Below are 19,945 nucleotides of genomic sequence, written 5' to 3'. Positions count from 1 at the left end.
CACCTTAGAGACTAACCAATTTATTTGAGCATGAGCTTTCATGAGCTACAGCTCACTTCATCAGATGCATACCGTGGAAACTGCAGCAGACATTATATACACACAGAGATCATGAAAAAACAATACCTCCTCCCACCCCACTGTCCTGCTGGTAATAGCTTATCTAAAGTGATCATCAAGTTGGGCCATTTCCAGCACAAATCCAGGTTTTCTCACCCTCAACCCCCCCCCCCACACAAACTCACTCTCCTGCTGGTAATAGCCCATCCAAAGTGACAACTCTCTTCACAATGTGCATGATAATCAAGGTGGGCTATTTCCTGCACAAATCCAGGTTCTCTCACCCCCTCACCCCCCTCCAAAAACCACACACACAAACTCACTATCCTGCTGGTAATAGCTCATCCAAAGAAACCACTCTCCCTACAATGTGCATGATAATCAAGGTGGGCCATTTCCAGCACAAATCCACCAATGTGATATATGCCATCATGTGCCAGCAATGCCCCTCTGCCATTTACATTGGTCAAACTGGACAGTCTCTACATAAAAGAATAAATGGACACAAATCAGATGTCAAGAATTATAACATTCATAAACCAGTCGGAGAACACTTCAATCTCTCTGGTCACGCAATCACAGACATGAAGGTCGCTATCTTAAAACAAAAAAACTTCAAATCCAGACTCCAGCGAGAAACTGCTGAATTGGAATTCATTTGCAAATTGGATACTATTAATTTAGGCTTAAATAGAGACTGGGAGTGGCTAAGTCATTATGCAAGGTAGCCTATTTCCCCTTGTTTTTTCCTACCCCCCCCCCCCAGACGTTCTGGTTAAACTTGGATTTAAACTTGGAGAGTGGTCAGTTTGGATGAGCTATTGCCAGCAGGAGAGTGAGTTTGTGTGTGTGCGTGTGTGTGTGTCCTCGGGGGAAAAAAAAAGTGGGGGGGGGTGAGAAAGCCTGGATTTGTGCTGGACATGGCCCACCTTGATTACCATGCACATTGTAGGGAGAGTGGTCACTTTGGATGAGCTATTACCAGCAGGAGAGTGAGTTTGTGTGTGTATGGGGGTGGTGGGGTGAGAAAACCTGGATTTGTGCTGGAAATGGCCCACCTTGATTATCATGCACATTGTAGGGAGAGTGGTTACTTTGGATGAGCTATTACCAGCAGGATAGTGAGTTTGTGTGTGTGGTTTTTGGAGCAGGGTGAGTGGGTGAGAGAACCTGGATTTGTGTAGGAAATAGCCCACCTTGATTATCATGCACATTGTGAAGAGAGTTGTCACTTTGGATGGGCTATTACCAGCAGGAGAGTGAGTTTGTGTGTGGGGGGGTGGAGGGTGAGAAAACCTGGATTTGTGCTGGAAATGGCCCAAATTGATGATCACTTTAGATAAGCTATTACCAGCAGGACAGTGGGGTGGGAGGAGGTATTGTTTCATGATCTCTGTGTGTATATAATGTCTGCTGCAGTTTCCACGGTATGCATCCGATGAAGTGAGCTGTAGCTCACGAAAGCTCATGCTCAAATAAATTGGTTAGTCTCTAAGGTGCCACAAGTACTCCTTTTCTTAGTCTTAGGTAATGGTGCGCATAGTCAGTTCTGAGGTTTCCTAAACCAGTGCTGGCTCCCTTTCCTGCTATACCCTCGTCATTCCACACACTCCAGGACCAAGTAGAGCTTATTATTAGTCTGTTCACTGGAGAAGCCTTGGCTTGGGCCTCCCACTGCTTGGAACAGTCCAGCCCCTCCTGGGCCAGCTGGCACAGTTCATTCAGGCCATGCCAGTTATCTTCGGTGATCAACACCATACCTGAACTGCTGAAGCCATGCTACAAACGCTACAGCAAGGAGATGGATCAGCAGCTGAATTCTGTCACCTCTCCTTGGACGCTGAGTGGAATGAGGCTGTGCAGAAGCATCAGTTTCGACTTGGACTGCGTTATGAAATACACGAAGAACTGGCACAGCTCCATAAATGTGGCCCAGCCCCTCAACCACGCACAGCAATCCAGGACCCAGAACCCATGCAGAATGGCCAGGCCTACCCATGCCTGTCTGAGGCTGAGAAACACTGATGTCAAACCTAAGGACTGTGTCTGACTGGGTTTGGAAAATGCCAATCCCCAGCCCCGATAAGAGGGTCCAGGCTGGTCCCTTTCCTCCTATAGAGACTCTTGACCTCCATGCACCTCTGTCGAGACAGCAGCAACTGCAAACCCACTCTTGTTGCAGCTCCTACTCCTGATAAGCCCAGCAGTGCCCCTGGAGGTTCTGGTTGACTTAGGAGTCTCAGGCAATTTTATGGACCAGGATGTGGCTAAGGCCTATGGGATCCCTACCGTGTGTAAGAATTCCCTGGATCTGGGGGAAACCACTGATTGGTTGCTTCTGGCTTCAGGTCTGGTCACCCATCAGATGACCCCCCTTAGGGGTTGTTACCCTCCACCGACAGTGGGAGACCCTTCAGTTTAGGTTGATTTGGGTCCCCCACTCTCCGGTCATCATGGGAATGTCCTGGCTTGCTGCCCATGACCCCTGTATCAGGGGGACAGTACACTTTTTTGCTCGCAATGCCAACAATTCTGCCTTCCCAAGGCCAAGAGAGAAAGGGTGTCCTCTGGCGCTCATGTCCTCATCCGGGGAACCCCTCCTGCAAGGGAATGGGCCGACGGGAGCTTGGCACACTCCCAACCATCCCACTGACTGCTGCCGAAATACCTCGCAAGTACCATCACCATGCAGACATAATCAACAAGGGAACCATGGACACTGTGCCCCTGCCCCATAAATACGACTGCCTAATTCACCTTCCGGCTGGCACTCAAGTCCCCTTTAGCCACATCTATGCTCCACGGGGGAAAATCTGCAAAAGGGGTTTATCTGGCCATCCACCTCTACAACAGCAGCCACAATCTTCTTTGTTAAAAAGTAGGATGGTTCCCTGAGGCCCTGCGTTGTGTACTGGGCCCACAACAAGGTGACGGTTCAGAAAAGTTACCTATTTCCCCTCATTCTTGAGCTCCTAAACCAATTACGCTCTGCCCGGTTTTTTACGAATGTAGATATTTCTGTATTCTTTAACCTGATGTGGGTGAGAAAAAGAGATGAGAGGAAAAATGTCTTCCGCAACCAGTACGGATGCTTTGAATACCTGGACATTCTGTTCTGGTCTGTGTAATTCTCCCATGACCTTCCAGCATTTTATCAATGACATTTTTCAGGACATGCTAGATCAGTTCATTATTATCCGTCTCAATGACACCCTTATTTTTATAAATGGTCGAACACAGCACCACCAAAACGTACAGAGAGTCTTAGAGAAGCTTCACCAACACTGCCTGTAGGACAGTTTGACTGTGGCACAGTAGAGTTTTTTGGCTACATCATCTCCCCAGAATAGGGTTGCCAACTTTGTAACATTTAAAACCTGGACACTCCAGCAGGAGTGCCTGAACCTCTCCTGATCTGTCCCCTGGGTCCCGCCCCTGTTTGCTCCTCTTTCTCCCTCCCCCCATCGCTCGCTGCTTTTCCCCTCTCTCCCCCACCTCTGCCCAGGTCAGGAGGGACTTGCCTGCAGAGCCGTGGCTGGGAGCTACAGCTGCCCGATGCAGGCAGGAGGTGGTCTGGCTAAGTAGGGGCTGGCGCGGGTGATGACTCGGCACCTCCCTGCCGGCAGTAACCGGACTTTGGGTGTCCGGGCAGAAGGTCTGACCGGAAATGGTCAGGTCCCTTTTACAACTGGACTTTCTGGTCGAAAACTGGGTACCTGGCCACTGTACCTCAGAAGGACTGGCCATGTGTACTGTGGTGCACTTAGGGGCCAACAGGCCTAGTGGGCAGACCATGGCTCAACATCCCCCAAAGTCCTGGGGCCAAGCTTGTCAAGCAATCTGGGGACCTGGAAGTCAAGCTACTGTCTCTTCCTCCTCTGTGTTTCCCGGATCAGACAAGGGGAGGAGGGAAGGGGAGGGGTGCACAGGGCCCAAGGGGGAAGGGTGTCAGTGTCCCAGACCAGCCTCCACTTCCTACCTCCCCTGTGCTCTCCTCAGTTCGGGGCATGGTCACAACACTCTGTTTCCCTCCCTGTGGAGGGTTGCTCAAGCAATCTCAGCAATTCAGTGGGGGTTTCCCAGCTCCCTTCTCAGTGTTCAGTGATTCATCTTTGTCAGGGAGAAGGGGAAAGCAAAAGGGATCAGGTCCCTGGATGCCTGATCAGGTCTTACTCATAGTCCAGGCCCTTGCCCTGTGGATTTCTATGTTCCAGAAGGTACTAACTGGCTTCCTTCCTGCAGACAGCCTTTCCTTCAGCCTTCACCTGCTTGATTTCCAGAGTCCCATTTTAAGTATGTCGTCCATCTGGAGCATGCTATGCAGTTTCTGAGGGGCGGAGCCTTCTTGCCTAGTGCAGCTCTATCTTTCCTTTAGTCTTAGTGAGGAGTCCGTAAAGCTGATCACACCATCGACCACATAAATTGACAGCCATCACTGACTGGTGGTGCCCAGGGAAGTCTGTGGGTGCAACGCTTTTTAAGCTTTGCCAGTTTCTGTCATTGATCAAATGTTTCTAAGGGGTGGTCACCCCAATCACAGCCCTCCTGCAGAAGGGAGCTCATCTTTCTTTGTCTCCAGAGATGGAACTGGCTTTTGAGTGTCTAAAGTAGAAATTCATCTCAGCCCCAACCCAGGTTGGTTCACCCCAACTTGGGCTGGCCATTTATGGTATAAGTGGATGCCTCGAACTTTGTGCTGGGAGTCCAAATGGCAGCCTTGAATGGTTAGTTTCACCCATGTGCCTTCTTCAAGCAGGCTCACACCAGTGGAGCAAAACTATGATAGTAAAGAGCTTATGGCCATCAAAGCAGCCTTCGAGGAGTGGCAGCATCTACTAGAGGTCTCCAGGTTCCTGATCCAAGTCCTTACCAAGCACAAGAACCTGGAATTCTTGAAGATGGCTCAGCACCTAAATCGGCGACAGGCCCACTGGGCCCTGTTCTTTACATGATTTTACTTTGTGGTGACCTACCGCCCTGGGACCAGGAATGGGAAGGTGGATTCGTTTCTCCAGATGGGGGAGTGTTGTGAACATGACCAAGAGGCTCCATCCACAATCCTCAAACCATCAAATTCCACTTCCAGTACCACAGTCTGTGACCTGCTACCCTCCATACATTCCCTGTTGTCCAGTGATCCCTTCACAAGTCAGTTCCACCAAGCCCTACATAGTGCCAATGCCCAGGCTGCCTCAGCCTTCGGCTTTCATGGTGGAATTTTGTATCGAAAGGGGCACATCTGCGTATCTGATGGCCCAACCAGGCTGCAAGTCCTACATATTTCTTTCTTCCCTGAAGATCACAGGTGAGTCATAGTCCCCTTGCAGCCACGCAGGGTCCAGCGAGTCTGGAAAACCTGAGCCATGGGATTGGATTTGGGAGAGGAACAGATTTTCAACCTCCAGAGCCTAAAGTTAAACATCAAGGCTCCATTTCAGCATGTGCTTAAATTTATCCCTGTTCAGGAAAACACATATGCACGTACTTAACTAGAAGCATGTGTTTTAGTATGTCTAAAGTTAAGATCAGGCTGAAAAGTTTTGCTGAATAGGGACAGGCCTGAATCTAACCATGTGGATTATATTGTTGTTTGTATTACGGTGGCACCTAGGAGGTCCAGTCACGATGAGGACCCGATTGCGCTGGGAGTTGTACATACACATGAGGAGAGGTAGTCCCTACCCTCAGTGCCCTGCCCCAGCCCAATGTGCTTCTATGGTGAAGGTCTGGGTGAGCAGAAACATAGGTGTGTAGACTTGCTGCTCACATCAGGGCCCATGGTCTCAGGGTGAAATCCTCGCTCTGTTGAAGTCAAAGGGAGTTTTGCCATTGATTTCAGTGAGGCCAGGATTTTCACCCTCCCAATTCCCCCAGATCTGACAGCATGTGGGAGTGGAAATGGTTTGAGGGAACACTCACTGGGAGGCTCCCTAGAGGATCAGGAGCAGCATTAATGTCTGACAGAGTTGGGGTATGTATATGCTCTCCCAGCCTGTGTTACCAGCTCAACCGTCCAGTGGCTCCTTCAGGGGCCTAGTCTGCTGGGGCTACCAAAGCCCAGGAAAAAGCCCTGCTTCCCGTAATACACAGAGGGGCAGGTGCTGGGACAGAGACACAGGGCTACCCTGTGTGGTGAGAGAGGCCTGGTTTGTGCCATCTATTCCCATTGGTTTAGAGCAGGGCTGAGTCCAGACTGGGTGAGAGAGGGGTCAGTCATTTATTTATTGGGTGGGGTGGGAACTTGGCAGTGTTGGTGACAACATGTAGGAGAAAAGAAAAGGGGAGCAGCCCTTTCCCTGTAAACCCCCCCCCCCCGCCCCAATCCGGGCACTGCCTTCTCGACTTCCCTTCTCCATGACAGGCATGCCCATGCTCATTGTTGCTCCTGCATCAGTCCATGCAAATGATTATATATCTCAGTTCTATTTGACTTCCCCTGCATATTGCCCTATATCGTTTACGAAAGAGGAAAAGAGCTTATGGTAATGTTAGCACACAAATAATTCTAACTCTGCTGCAGCGGAATAAAATGCCATAGCTTGCAAAGCTGCATGAGGCCAGCTAGAAATTTGATCACAGTTTAAATTAAATGACTCCGATAAGCATTTAGCTTATATTTAAAAGGCTCGGATGGTTACTATATAGCCACAAAGCACAGTTAGATTATTAACATCCAGCTGTTTTAACTGCTGTGTAAGATCTGTACAGGTGAGCTTGAACTTGCATGCCGTGAGTAGGTCAGATGGAATGAGCTGGACAACAAGGGCCACTTTTAACAGAATGCCTTTTGTATGTGCAAGTGCATGTGAATGCAAAGTGGGAGAGTTTCACAAATCCATGCAAAAGCCTCATGTATGACATTAGGGAGCTGTTTGCCCAATGCCATATTTGATCCTAGGCTCCAGTGTTCAGCTCTGCTCCAACACAGCAATGGGATTCTTCTGTGTTCAGGAAATTGCTCTCACAGTGATCACTAGCCCCTCTCACTGTTCCCCACACTGCTGCCCGTTAGTGCTCTCATTTACACTATGGATCAAATGCAGAAGGCTAGGCAGGCGGCTTACGTGCCTCTGAAATCCCACTGGCCCTGTGCATAGGGGTGAATTTCACGCTACATGAACAACTTGAACAGCATGTCTTTCTAGCAAAACTCAAGTGAAACAAACCTTCCTTGGCATCTGATCCAAATTGTGAATGATCTTCAAACATTAACACACTTCCCTCTCCAAATGCTGTTTTAATTTTTCCTAGAGCGTAGCTTGTCAATATAGGTCCTCTGGAAGATTGAAAAACAAACTCAAACACTCTGTCTTGAAGCTTTCCTAGCAGGGTAAAAGAAGCTTCTCTCGCTCATTTATCTCAATACTGATGGTGCAGTTGTTGAGATTTATATGGACAGATCTGGGCAGCGTTTTCATATTTCCTTGGACTGTGAGCTATGGTTTGAGTTTGGGGCTCTCTTTCTCTAAGCATATGAATAAGTCATCTGCTATGTGAATAAGTGTGGGTGAAAGATTTCAGCTGTGGCTGCAGTGTTTGTGTTTGTTAGGCATGATTTATATTGCTCTACATTGTTCTCCACTCCTCATATTTTAGAGTTAATTTGCTCTTTTTTGTGTAGTTTGTCAGTTGCCTGCTGTTTCCAGCTGGCACCTATTTAACTTTGTAAAACTCAAATACAATGCAGATTTTATATATATATATATATATAAATATAAATTATACTTGGAGTGTTCTTTGCACATTCCCACTCCTGGGATATGCGCTGACTGGTGCCATTGAATAATGCAGCCTTCTACTAGTAGTGCCTATAAGAGTGCTCACGCATCCCCTCCCACCTCTCCCCTCAGCGTTTGAGCATGTTCTGAGGGTAGCATTATAAAAACGTAATATCCCAGCTACATATAAAAGGAGCGGTTGCTACTTCAATTCCTTCCAGCCACTGACTACAGGTGGATGTGAGCCTTTATCAGATTCAAGATCCTGGGCAAGTTACATAGGTGCTGTAGTAAGAAGAGAGTCAGGAGGAGGCGGCAGCCCAGTGGGGAGTGGAGCACCCCATGACATTGCATTGAACTTCATGTCAAACCTGAGGTTTAAGAGCAGCAAGCCAGCCTTGAATTCTGTTCCACTCATATTTGGAGACTGTTTATGCCATTTTTTTACACTGAGTGGCAAAAGATCACCATGGACAGATGAGTTTTGGACACAATAAAAGATGGTTATACCATCCAGTTCAAGACCTTCTTCCCTATTCAGGGACTCCTCTCGCAAATTAATGCTAAGAACAGAAATCAGCTCCCTACTAAGGGAAGGAGTAGTAGAAGAGGTCCCAATAAATCTAAGAAATTGGGGTTTCTACTCGCACTATTTCCTAATTCCAAAGAAAGATGATGGACTTCTTCCTGTGCTGGATCTGAGGAAGTTAAATAGGTACATCCAGATTTCCCTTCAGAATATTAACTCTAGGATCCATTATCCCCTCCCTCTCCTGTCTAAACTGGTTTTACTGCTCTCAATCTCAAAGAAGCTGCTTTCATATTTCAATAAGACCATCACACAGGAAGTTCCCGTATTTTGCCATAGGCACCATGTCCAATACAGGGTCTTCCACTTTGGCCTTTCTACTGCATTAAACTCTACAAAATGCCTAGCTGTAGTGGCAGCTTTTCTGAGAAGACCATATTTACATGATTGGCTCCTAAAAGGAACTTTTGAAGGTGAAACAAAGGGTGTCACTCAATTCAGATGCTCTATGTTCCAAAAGTTGGGATTTTTGATCACTAAAAAGAAATCTCTAATGAAGCCTTCACAAAATATCCTTTTCATGGAGTACATCTCGACTCCAGAATGGCAAGAGCTGAACTTCTGGAGGAGAAATTCCTGAAGAGGAAATCTACCATTCAGAATGTAAAGTTCTTCCTCTCTCTGCTGAGTCTTATGGCATCACCCACATATGTCACAACATATATAGGGCTAAGGCTGAGACCCCCTCAACACTGGCAAGAAACCTGGATCTGCAGTACATGACACAAACTTAATACCATTCCCAAGAAAATCCAGAAAACAATCTTGTGGTGAATGGACCAGGAACATGTATGGAAGGGAGTGAAGTTCAACCGTTCCTTTGCTTCCATGATCATTAGAACAGATGCCTCAAAAATGGGCTGGGGTACACACCTCAACAACCTTTTAACAAGAGGTCTCTCAAATCAGCAAGAGTGTCACCTTTATATCAGTCTTCTGGAGCTAACAGCAATTCATTTGGCTAACAGCAATTCATTCATTCATTCCTCCCTCAGGTGCAAGGATCTGTGGTTCAAGCAGCCAGAGACAATATGAGAGCAATGCACTATGTAAACAAACATGAAGGAGCCCATTCCTCAGAGTTTTGCAAGGAGGCAGTGAAGCTTTGGGGATTGGTGTATAATTCACGAGATTTATCCAGTAGCTCTGCATGTGGCAGAATCTCTCAATCAGTTAGTGGCCCAACTAATCGGAGACTCTTCCCAAATGTATGAAGGGTCCTTGAAGGACTCTGTGATACAAGACAATTTGGGACAATTTTGCTCCTTGGGATACTCAACATATGTAGTATATATGAATTTTTATATCATATAGATATTTGCCCCAAGATAAAACCCCAAGTGTCATTGTTTTTGTTCAGGAGCAGGAGCTCTTTAATGTTGATGCTTGTGAAGAAGGTTAGACAGGACTCAGCCAGGATGATACTTATCACCCCAGCCTGGCTGAGACAGCAGTGGTACACAGACTTGCTACTTCTTTCCAATGGGAACTACAGATGCTTACCTGTGTCGCCGGACCTTCTGTCACAGCAGCAAGGGAAAGCACACCATCCAGATCCACTTTTACTGCACCTGACAGCATAGGCAGTAGGTCTCTGACAGAATTAGAGAAATCTTTCTTTGTGCTGTACAGTGTTTTACTTAATGCTAGAAGACAATCAACTAGGAAATGTTGCGATTTTGAATGGAAAAGATTTTCGCTATGGGTAGCTGATAAGGGTATTGATCCTGTGTCAGCTCCTATTCAATCCAGAGTGTTTGCTGTCTCTGAAGAAAATGAGTTTATCTGTTACTTCGCTCAGGGTACATTTAGTTGCAGTTGTGGCTTTTCATATATCAATATGTGGTAAATCTATGTTCTTGCATGATATTGTTAAGAGGTTTCTGACAGATTTACTAAATATTTATCCCCCGGTGAGAGAGTCTGTTCCCCCATGGAATTTAAATTTAGTGCTAACACAGCTTATGTCTGCACCCTTTGGACCTTTATCATCTTATTCTCTATTTCATCTTTCAGTTAAAGCTGCATTTATTATAGCAATAATATCAGCCAGGCGGGTTAGTGAACTTCGAGCCTTGATGACTGACTCTCCATTTACAATTTTTCATGAAGTAGTAGTTCTTCTTTGAGTGATTGCTCATATCAATTCCAATTAGGTGTGCGTGCACAGTCGTCGGAAAGGTTTTCCCCAGCAGCACCCGTCGGGTCGACTGTGGAGCCCCCTGGAGTGGCACCTCCATAGCACTCTATATATGACCCTGCCAACCTGGTGCTTCCTCAGTTCCTTGTTACAGCCAGTGATGGTCATTGGAACTGTGGCGTCTTGCTCAGCAAGCTCTTCACGTTTCCCTAGCGCTATTTACTTTTGTTTGTTTTCCTTAGTTAGTTAAGTTACTTATTATTTAGTATAGTGTTATTAGTTCGCTGCCAGGAGTGGGGAGTTCCCCTTCAACCCGACCGTGCACTCCCTGGGGACTCAGGGCATGCCTAAGTCCCAGGGGTTCAAACCCTGTAAGTCCTGCAACAAGTCTATGCCAATGGGTGACTCCCATGACGCTTGCTTGAAGTGTCTGGAGGAAACACATCAGGCAGATAAGTGCAGGATTTGCAAAGGATTTTGCCCGAGAACGAAGAAGGAGCGGGACTTTAGACTGAAGCAGCTACTCATGGAGGCAGCACTTAGACCGCAGCCAGCATTGGCATGGCAGGACCCGGCACCAAGTGCATCGGTGTGTAGTACCCCAGCAGCGGTGGAGACGGCACTGTGGAGGGACTCTGGAAGAGTGTCCGGTGCCGTTCTCCAGGTGCGGAAACCGTTGGAGGTGACTCGGCACCAGTCCCATTCCCCAGGTCAGAAACGGCACCGGAAACAAGGGAGGAGTGGTTCCCCGACTTCAGGACCCAACCCCTCTGTCAAGGTTCCTTCCCCACTCTGAACGCTAGGATACAGATGTGGGGGACCTGCGTGAAAACCTCCTAAGCTTACTTTTACCAGCTTAGGTTAAAACTTCCCCAAGGTACAAACTATTTTACCTTTTGCCCTTGGACTTTCGCTGCCACCACCAAACATAGAACATCGGTTACTGAGAAAGAGTTTGTTTGGAAACGTCTTTCCCCCCAGAATCCTCCCAAATCTTACCCCCTTTTTTTCTGGGGAAGGTTTGATAAAAATCCTCAGCAATTTGAATAGGTGAACACAGACCCAAACCCTTGGATCTTAAGAACAATGAAAAAGCATTCAGTTTCTTAAAAGAAGAATTTTAATAGAAGAAAAGGTAAAAAGAATCACCTCTGTAAAATCAGGATGGTAAATAGCTTACAGGCTAATTAGATTCAAAACATAGAGAATTCCTCTAGGTAAAAGCTTAAGTTACAAAAAGACACAAAAACAGGAATATCCATTCCATTCAGCACAGCTTATTTTCGCAGCCATTTAAAGAAAACCGAATCTAACGCATATCTAGCTAGATTACTTACTAAGTTCTAAGACTCCTGTTCTGTCCATTCCTGTTCTGTCCCCGGCCAAGGCATCACACAGACAGACACAGACCCTTTGTTTCTCCCCCCCTCCAGCTTTGAAAGTATCTTGTCTCCTCATTGGTCATTGTGGTCAGGTGCCAGCGAGGTTATCCTAGCTTCTTAACGCTTTACAGGTGAAAGGGTTTTTCCTCTGGCCAGGAGGTATTTTAAAGGTGTTTACCCTTCCCTTTATATTTATGACACCCTCTGAACCAGCGAATGGGACGCATCCAAAGGAGGAGCCCCCAGTGCTGAAAACTACAGAGCCAACACTGTTGACTTCGGTCCCGCAAGGGGGGCCGTTGAGTCTGGTGCAATTGGCTCTGTAAGTGGCCCTGGGTGGAGGCAGTGACTCCACATTGGAGAGGGTATGTTAGGGGGCTTTTCCTTCACCCTCTCCCCTGGTTCTTGTCACGCAGACAGAAAGCAGAAGACCAGAAGTCTGAAGTGCAGGCAACACAATTTTGGGTGTGGGGGGGGTTAGTTTCAAGCAAGCATGTCCATAACTCTGATGCTGCAGAGCCTTGTTTCCCAGTGTCCCATTCTCCTCGCTCCTTAGCAGGCATAATTATACATGAAGTGCATGCCCTCAGTCCCACCCCTTACAACTTATGGTTATGTTCTGTTTTTTGGGGGGAAGGGGTCGTGAGTCTGGAGGTCTTTGTCCCACCTCTTTTGTATCCCATGGGGGGGTAAGGAGTGAGGTTGCGCTACGGTCAGGGACAGCCATTTCTTTGGCCTTTGAGTGTTTTATACCTTCCCCCAATCCCCCCTTGCCCCTCCCGACTCGTTGCTTGACCTTGCCTTGAGATAGGAGTTGAGGCAGTCTTAAAGTGTGCGCTCATATATTATACTCCCACCATGCCCAGTAACACTTTAGCTGTTCTTATCTGTTCCCATTATACCAACAAACCCATCTGGCTAGGCAGAAGCAACATACACAGTGTCTTTGTCCTTTGTTTACACATATTAGCTCACGAAAGCTTATGCTCATATAAATTTGTTCGTCTCTAAGGTGCCACAAGTACTCCTTTTCTTTTTACATATTAATAAGGATCCCTTTGTTCAAACATATTAGTAAGAATATAAGTCTATCAAGAATCAAACGGGCAAACAAGACATAGAATTCTATCTCAGGCAAAAATAGAGGCCTGAATCCTACATTATCACTAGCACTCCTGACAGGTACACTATGGGAAGGCTTACGTTGCATCCCAAAGTTTTTAGCTCAGGCTGTCGTACTAGCTTGACTGCCATAGAGCCCCGGGAGCTTTCTGGTGCCATTATGTATGGAGTTTAATGCTTGTAAACTATGAGAGATCCTACGCAAGGCCACTGGGTTCCGCTTCAGAACCATAGCATTTTAAGCAGCGTATAGGCCTTGTGCAGGCTCTCTGCACAGTATAAATTTGCCCTTAGAGAGTTTCATGCAATCTGGCTTTCTTTGACGGACAGCCACTGGAAAACCCAAAGAACTCTTAATAAATCTCATTTACTGTGAATGTTTATTTCAGACACTAATTTGAATATGTCAGGATTTCAAAGATAGTGAAACATCTCCTTTTACTAGTATTAGGAGAAATTGCTTCAAATTAAAAGGCTATTTTTCCAGACTTGTCATTTGATTCCCAGTAATTGCATTTCAATTTGATATATCTCTTACATATTTGTTAAACCTCAAAAATGGCTGATTTTATATGTTAATTAAACACTAATTAAATTTAAAGTAAGTGCTTAGTTGAAACACTTAATTTAACTTGCTACCAGAAACCTCACAAATTGTGGTTTTCTGGAGGGGGGTTTGTGGGAAGCTACTCCACTGAAAGGAGATTCATCATTTTTTTCCTAAAAAGAAAAGGAGTACTTGTGGCACCTTAGAGACTAACCAATTTATTTGAGCATGAGCTTTCGTGAACTACAGCTCACTTCATCAGATACATACCGTGGAAACTGCAGCAGACTTTATATATACACAGAGAATATGAAACAATACCTCCTCCCACCCCACTGTCCTGCTGGTAATAGCTTATCTAAAGTAATCGTCAGGTTAGGCCATTTCCAGCACAAATCCAGGTTTTCTCACCCTCCACCCCCCCACACAAATTCACTCTCCTGCTGGTGATAGCCCATCCAAAGTGACAACTCTTTACACAATGTGCATGATAATGAAGTTAGGCCATTTCCTGCACAAATCCAGGTTCTCTCACTCCCTCACCCCCCTCCAAAAACCCACCCCCATACACACACAGACTCACTCTCCTGCTGGTAATAGCTCGTCCAAACTGACCACTCTCCAAGTTTAAATCCAAGTTAAACCAGAACATCTGGGGGGGGAGGGGGGAGGAAAAAACAAGAGGAAATAGGCTACCTTGCATAATGACTTAGCCACTCCCAGTCTCTATTTAAGCCTAAATTAATAGTATCCAATTTGCAAATGAATTCCAATTCAGCAGTTTCTCGCTGGAGTCTGGATTTGAAGTTTTTTTGTTTTAAGATAGCGACCTTCATGTCTGTGATTGCGTGACCAGAGAGATTGAAGTGTTCTCCGACTGGTTTATGAATGTTATAATTCTTGACATCTGATTTGTGTCCATTTATTCTTTTACGTAGAGACTGTCCAGTTTGACCAATGTACATGGCAGAGGGGCATTGCTGGCACATGATGGCATAAATCACATTGGTGGATGTGCAGGTGAACGAGCCTCTGATAGTGTGGCTGATGTTATTAGGCCCTGTGATGGTGTCCCCTGAATAGATATGTGGGCACAATTGGCAACGGGCTTTGTTGCAAGGATAAGTTCCTGGGTTAGTGGTTCTGTTGTGTGGTATGTGGTTGTTGGTGAGTATTTGCTTCAGGTTGCGGGGCTGTCTGTAGGCAAGGACTGGCCTGTCTCCCAAGATTTGTGAGAGTGTTGGGTCATCCTTTAGGATAGGTTGTAGATCCTTAATAATGCGTTGGAGGGGTTTTAGTTGGGGGCTGAAGGTGACGGCTAGTGGCGTTCTGTTATTTTCTTTGTTAGGCCTGTCCTGTAGTAGGTAACTTCTGGGAACTCTTCTGGCTCTATCAATCTGTTTCTTTACTTCCGCAGGTGGGTATTGTAGTTGTAAGAAAGCTTGACAGAGATCTTGTAGGTGTTTGTCTCTGTCTAGAGTTTTAAATGTTTTTCTGCAGCAAGCTGTCAAAAGATGAGAAATCCATTGGATTCTGAACAGTAGTAAAGAAAAGGCATTTGAAGTGCAGTGAAAAAAAGGCATTTTTAAACATATAAACCTATAATTGGTATTTTGAAAAAAATGTCCCTTAATAACTTTTTCCACATGATAATGCATGTACTAAACGTATATTCTAACAAATGACCATTTTAAAATTCCCAGTGTCCTTTATTGTGGCCAATCCTCTGTAATTATAAACAATTGCTATTTATTGTGATGTTTTTATAGCACTGCTATAAGTCCACTGAAGACTAAAAACTGTATAAACAAATCAAATTTAGTTGGCATGTACTGAAAAATAGTACACCTTGAGATAGAAAGAGTTCCCAAAGTAAACATACAAGGGGAAAAAAGGGGGTATAGAATATGGCTTTGCCTGGTTGGTTTTGTACCAGTTGAGTGCAATAAAGCTTGGCTCACATAGGTGTTCAAGGAAATGATAACCTAGGACAATGCAGGATCCTTTGTTGGATGATATGGCTGTGATTTTTTTCATTAAATATTTATATAGAGCTATACATTTGCATGGTGCTTTACAGGAAAAACAAACAACACCCCAAACCCTTCACCCCCTCCTAGGCTCATTGCAAAAAGCTCTGTCCTCCTTCACAGGACCTGAAACAACTGATAAGAAATGGTCTCCCCCAGCCAGAAGACAGAAACAGAAACCTGTGAGCATTTGCCAGCTCTGGCTGGAGTTTGGCCTGCTCACACAACGTGAAGCCTTGGAGGTTTTGAAAGGTGTCTGGACACCACTGGTGAGGGAGACTCCTGCCTCTCCTAGCTGGTGGAAGCCAGTGGAGACTGCTTCAGCCTTCCCCTAATGAAGGGGGCAAGGCAAATTACTAGCTCCCCTGATGCAGGCAATAGTGAGGGAGGCTTTTTTCTACCTGTTCTGAGACCAGACAAATCCACATGCCCTATGTGAGGTCAAAACTCACCCCCATTCTTGGGTTTGTTTTAATTTACAAACAATGTGTTCGTGAGATGAGGGACAGACACTCAGGTAACATGATGGCCAGTCCAAGTCTTTCCCAAGCTTGGCTGCGCTTTGAGGTTCTAGTTCTGGGCTGCTTCGTCCAACCCTTACTTCTTTTGCCTCAGACCCAAGATACTTCTGTCAGGAAAACCCACATCTAAAACCTGCTTCCTTCCTCTTTATCCCCTGCAGGCTTGATGTTGTTGGTAGAGCTGGCTACAGCCCTCACCTCTAACACAGACTATTAACCCCTTTCTTCTTTGGGGTTTGTCCACTTACACATTTGATGACTGGCGTGCACCAATCATACCGTTCATACCACTATTTACATCCTCTGCGAATGCAGCCCAATGTTTGTAACAATCTGCCTTTGTTCCCATACAGCTGTACTTGAGAAGCCTCTGGATAAAAAGGCTGGTAGAAATTATGGCCCACCTGGCACCAAGAAACTCATCTACTTCATTGACGATATGAACATGCCTGAAGTGGACACTTATGGAACAGTGCAGCCCCACACACTGATCAGACAACACATGGACTATGGCCACTGGTAGGTGCCTTCCCCTGCGCTGTGCTATTCATCCTGTTAATCTGGCACTAAGCATGCAGTGTTGTTGTAGCCATCTTGGACTCATGATATTAGAGAGACAAGAAGTGTGAGGTAATATCTATTATTGGACCCACTTCTGCTTTTGAAGTAACACAAAGCTCTTCTTCAGGTCTGGGAAATTAACTCACAGCGGCACAGCTGGGTGGAACAGATTGTTTAGCATAAGTAGTTTAACACATTTCAAGGAACCATTCAAGGTGAAGTGGCCCGTTAACACCTCTCCAGTTATGGGGAGGAAAGGAGTGGAGGGTGGGGGACTGGGGGAAGCATCCAGGGTTGTTAGTGGGTTACAGATTGTTGTAATAAGCCATAAATCCAGTGTGTCGATTCAGTCCATGATTGTTAGTGTCTAGCAAAATTATGAACTGAAGCTCCCAGGCTCATCTTTTGAAAGTGTTGTCCAGGTTTCCTTTGAGAATGAGGACAGAGAGGTCAGATATAGAGTGATCGCTGTGTGGAAAGTGTACACCCACAGGTGATAGGGTGCTTTTGTCTTTTATCATTTTCCTGGGTGAGTTCACTCGAGAGCATAGTGATTGTGTGGCTTCACCCATGTAATTGTTATTGGGGCATTTAGTGCACTGGATGAGCACAGCATTCTGATTGTGGAATGAGGGTGCAGCTCTCCTTTCTACTGTTGGTGTCGTTCTTTGTCTACCTTCATGGGCGGCGGGTTGTATAAGCTGGGGGAGTCTGTGCTTCCCCAAACAGTCAGGCGCAATCCTGCCCCCTGCTTACCACCACTCCCTGCGGCTCCAGCCCCCAGTGCTCTGGCTGGGGAGGCTGTGGCAACTCCTCGCTTGCCCACCTGGTGCTTCGGGGCTGGGGAGGCTGGGGCTACGCACTGTTTGCCCTCCTAGTACTCCTTTGGGGCTGGAGGGCTAGCCTGGGGCAGGACTGGGCCGGTGGCTGGGGCTCTGGTGGGAGGTGGAAGTCGGGGGACCTCAGGCAGAAGGGACAGGGCTAGGGGCTAGCCTCCCCCAACTGGCGGTTCACGTGCCGCCCATGCTTACCTTAATTGTACACACATCCACAGACATGCTCCATGGCTCTTCTTCAGTTAGAGCCACTGGAATGACTCATATAGTGTCATAACAAGAAACTGTCCAAGTCCTGTGATTTCCTGCCACTGCTCTCTGACAATAATTTGCAGATTTTATTAAAATGTGGCCCATTTTGGAGAAGCCTCACTCTTTTCTGGGCTTGCATCATAACTGCTGCTTTGAAAACTGATTGCTTGCAACAGACAATACATAGCACTGAGACCAGTTGCCTGGCCTGGGATTTGATTTCTATGTGATTGATACAGTTACAATGGATATTTACCAAGGAATGCCGCTCTACAGCCAGTGATCACATATTCATCATAAACACTGGTGGTGTGATAAAATCGCCAGTGATGGACATAAATTGTATGTCCAGACAGACTACCTTAGGGCCCTACTTAGAGACTGATCCAGGTGGTGCTCGATCTACAAGGTGGCTGTGTCCTGCTGGGATTTGCCATGATAATAAACGTGTTATCATTGGACCACAAGTCTTTACTATAAAAGAACTGGTATTGTTTCTTGAGTAATAGAGTTAGCATGAAAGCGAGCATTTCCCAGCACAGGTATGTTGAAGAAAACCAATTCCAATGTCTCTCAAAGTGGTGGCCCCGTGTTATTACAGCCAGAAGCACAGCATGCACCTGCCCCTTCCTGCTGGGAAATAAAGGGCGTTGGGATTTGCTTCCCAATGTGCTGTCCAGATCAGCCCCTTGACCCACAAGCACTCATTCCAGCAAAGGCTTATTGTGAAGGGGGATGAAATTGTGTGGGTCCATGAGAGGAACCAAAGTGCCGGGGAGCAGAAGCCTGGGCACCGGGGTGTGAAAGGACTGCAAAGTGGTGAAGAACGAATTAAATAAAAAAAGACCGAGCTTATTCAGACAAAATCAACGCTATGCCATCTTCCCTAACTCTCCCGCTCTGCCCTCTCTGTGCATAAGGATGCATTCTGTACCAAATATGTCCCCCTTGACACTCCATCATTCTGCCCAGATGCAACTGTCGCTATCGGGCACGTTCCAAAGAACCCATCTGGATGCCACATCCCTGCCTTTCTGCGCAACCCCCTTCGTCCTCCCGTGCTGTTATTACAGTCAGACTAGATGGCCCAGTATGAGATGAACAAGGTTCCCTGGAACGCATTAGGCTAGACTGGCACTTTGTCCCTGTCACAGCTCCTGTGCTTTCCCTCTCTGCAATTCAGAAAGAGTCCTAGAGAGAGAGAGGATCAGTGGGTGCAGGTCTGCATGTCAGTGCTGGACCCGTCACTGGCACGCTATGACCTGAGTGGAGATGCAGGAGGAGCCATTCAATAATGAGTTCATCAGGCTGGTACAAATGAGGGCACCTGTTGATCTGAGAAGCCACGTGCACACAGCAACAGCATGTTTCATAGAAACTGTGGATGAAAAGTAGAGAATGGGTCTGAACCCCCCTACGCCTTGGGGCAATGTATATCCAGATCTGGACTGTGTGGGTCATACCTCTCTCTATAATAAAAATAATTAATAATAATAATTCATAAAAATAATAGTACCTATGAGCCCCAGCCTAGGACCATGACCCCATTGTGCTAGGTGCTGTGCAGACACAGAACAAGAGACAACAGATGGATATAGACAGGCAGGAGAGTACAAGGAAACAATGGGACAATACTGGTCAGCATGAGAGGGAGTGGCATCAACATGCCCATGGCCTAACCACTGTCAGTTTGTTATGTCTGAACGGTTATGTGCCTGACCTGGAATTGGAGCTGGTCCTCAGCTCTGTTTCCATTGTGAGCTACCAGAGCACTGGACACTTATTCCCACATACTCTTGTTGAGTCTAATAGTATCAGAAGAGGCGTCACTAACAACATTTAGCATGTCCATATTAACTGTGAATTGCTTTGGTGTCCAAAAATCTGTAGAGTTTCCTGTTGTCTCCTATTCAGAGGTGCTCATACTTCATTTGTTTGTTTAGTTTCAATGATCTCTTGCTAGTTCATATTGAAATAGTTGCAGATAAGCCCTAGATTCATGTACCTAGACTCAGTGTTGGAAAATGGTTTCTTAAAGGGGAAAAATTACTTGCCAAGGGAGGACCTGGTGTCAAATCCGTGCAACTGTGTTTGGTAGCTGAACTGCATTGTCCTTATTCATAGATGATACTTTAGGACTGGTGTGTGTATAGCACACTTACTCTGTTGTATGCATGCTCCTCAGAC

The 19,945-nt window shown here is 46.2% G+C and overlaps 1 protein-coding gene across 1 annotated transcript in view; it reads left to right on the top strand.

Moving 5' to 3' along the window:
- Positions 1-19,945, top strand: part of DNAH9 (dynein axonemal heavy chain 9) — a 398,671-nt gene that overhangs the window by 133,166 nt on the left and 245,560 nt on the right. Inside the window, exon 39 of the mRNA XM_077834481.1 lies at positions 16,463-16,628. Coding sequence (XP_077690607.1) covers positions 16,463-16,628 — 166 coding nt within the window. The remainder of the gene's footprint in view (positions 1-16,462; positions 16,629-19,945) is intronic.

The sequence above is a fragment of the Eretmochelys imbricata genome, chromosome 14 (assembly GCF_965152235.1).
Source record: "Eretmochelys imbricata isolate rEreImb1 chromosome 14, rEreImb1.hap1, whole genome shotgun sequence".
In the NCBI taxonomy this organism is placed as follows: Eukaryota; Metazoa; Chordata; order Testudines; family Cheloniidae; genus Eretmochelys; species Eretmochelys imbricata.
Note: the sequence above shows the minus strand (reverse complement) of the source record. Positions and strands in the feature narration are given on the sequence as shown.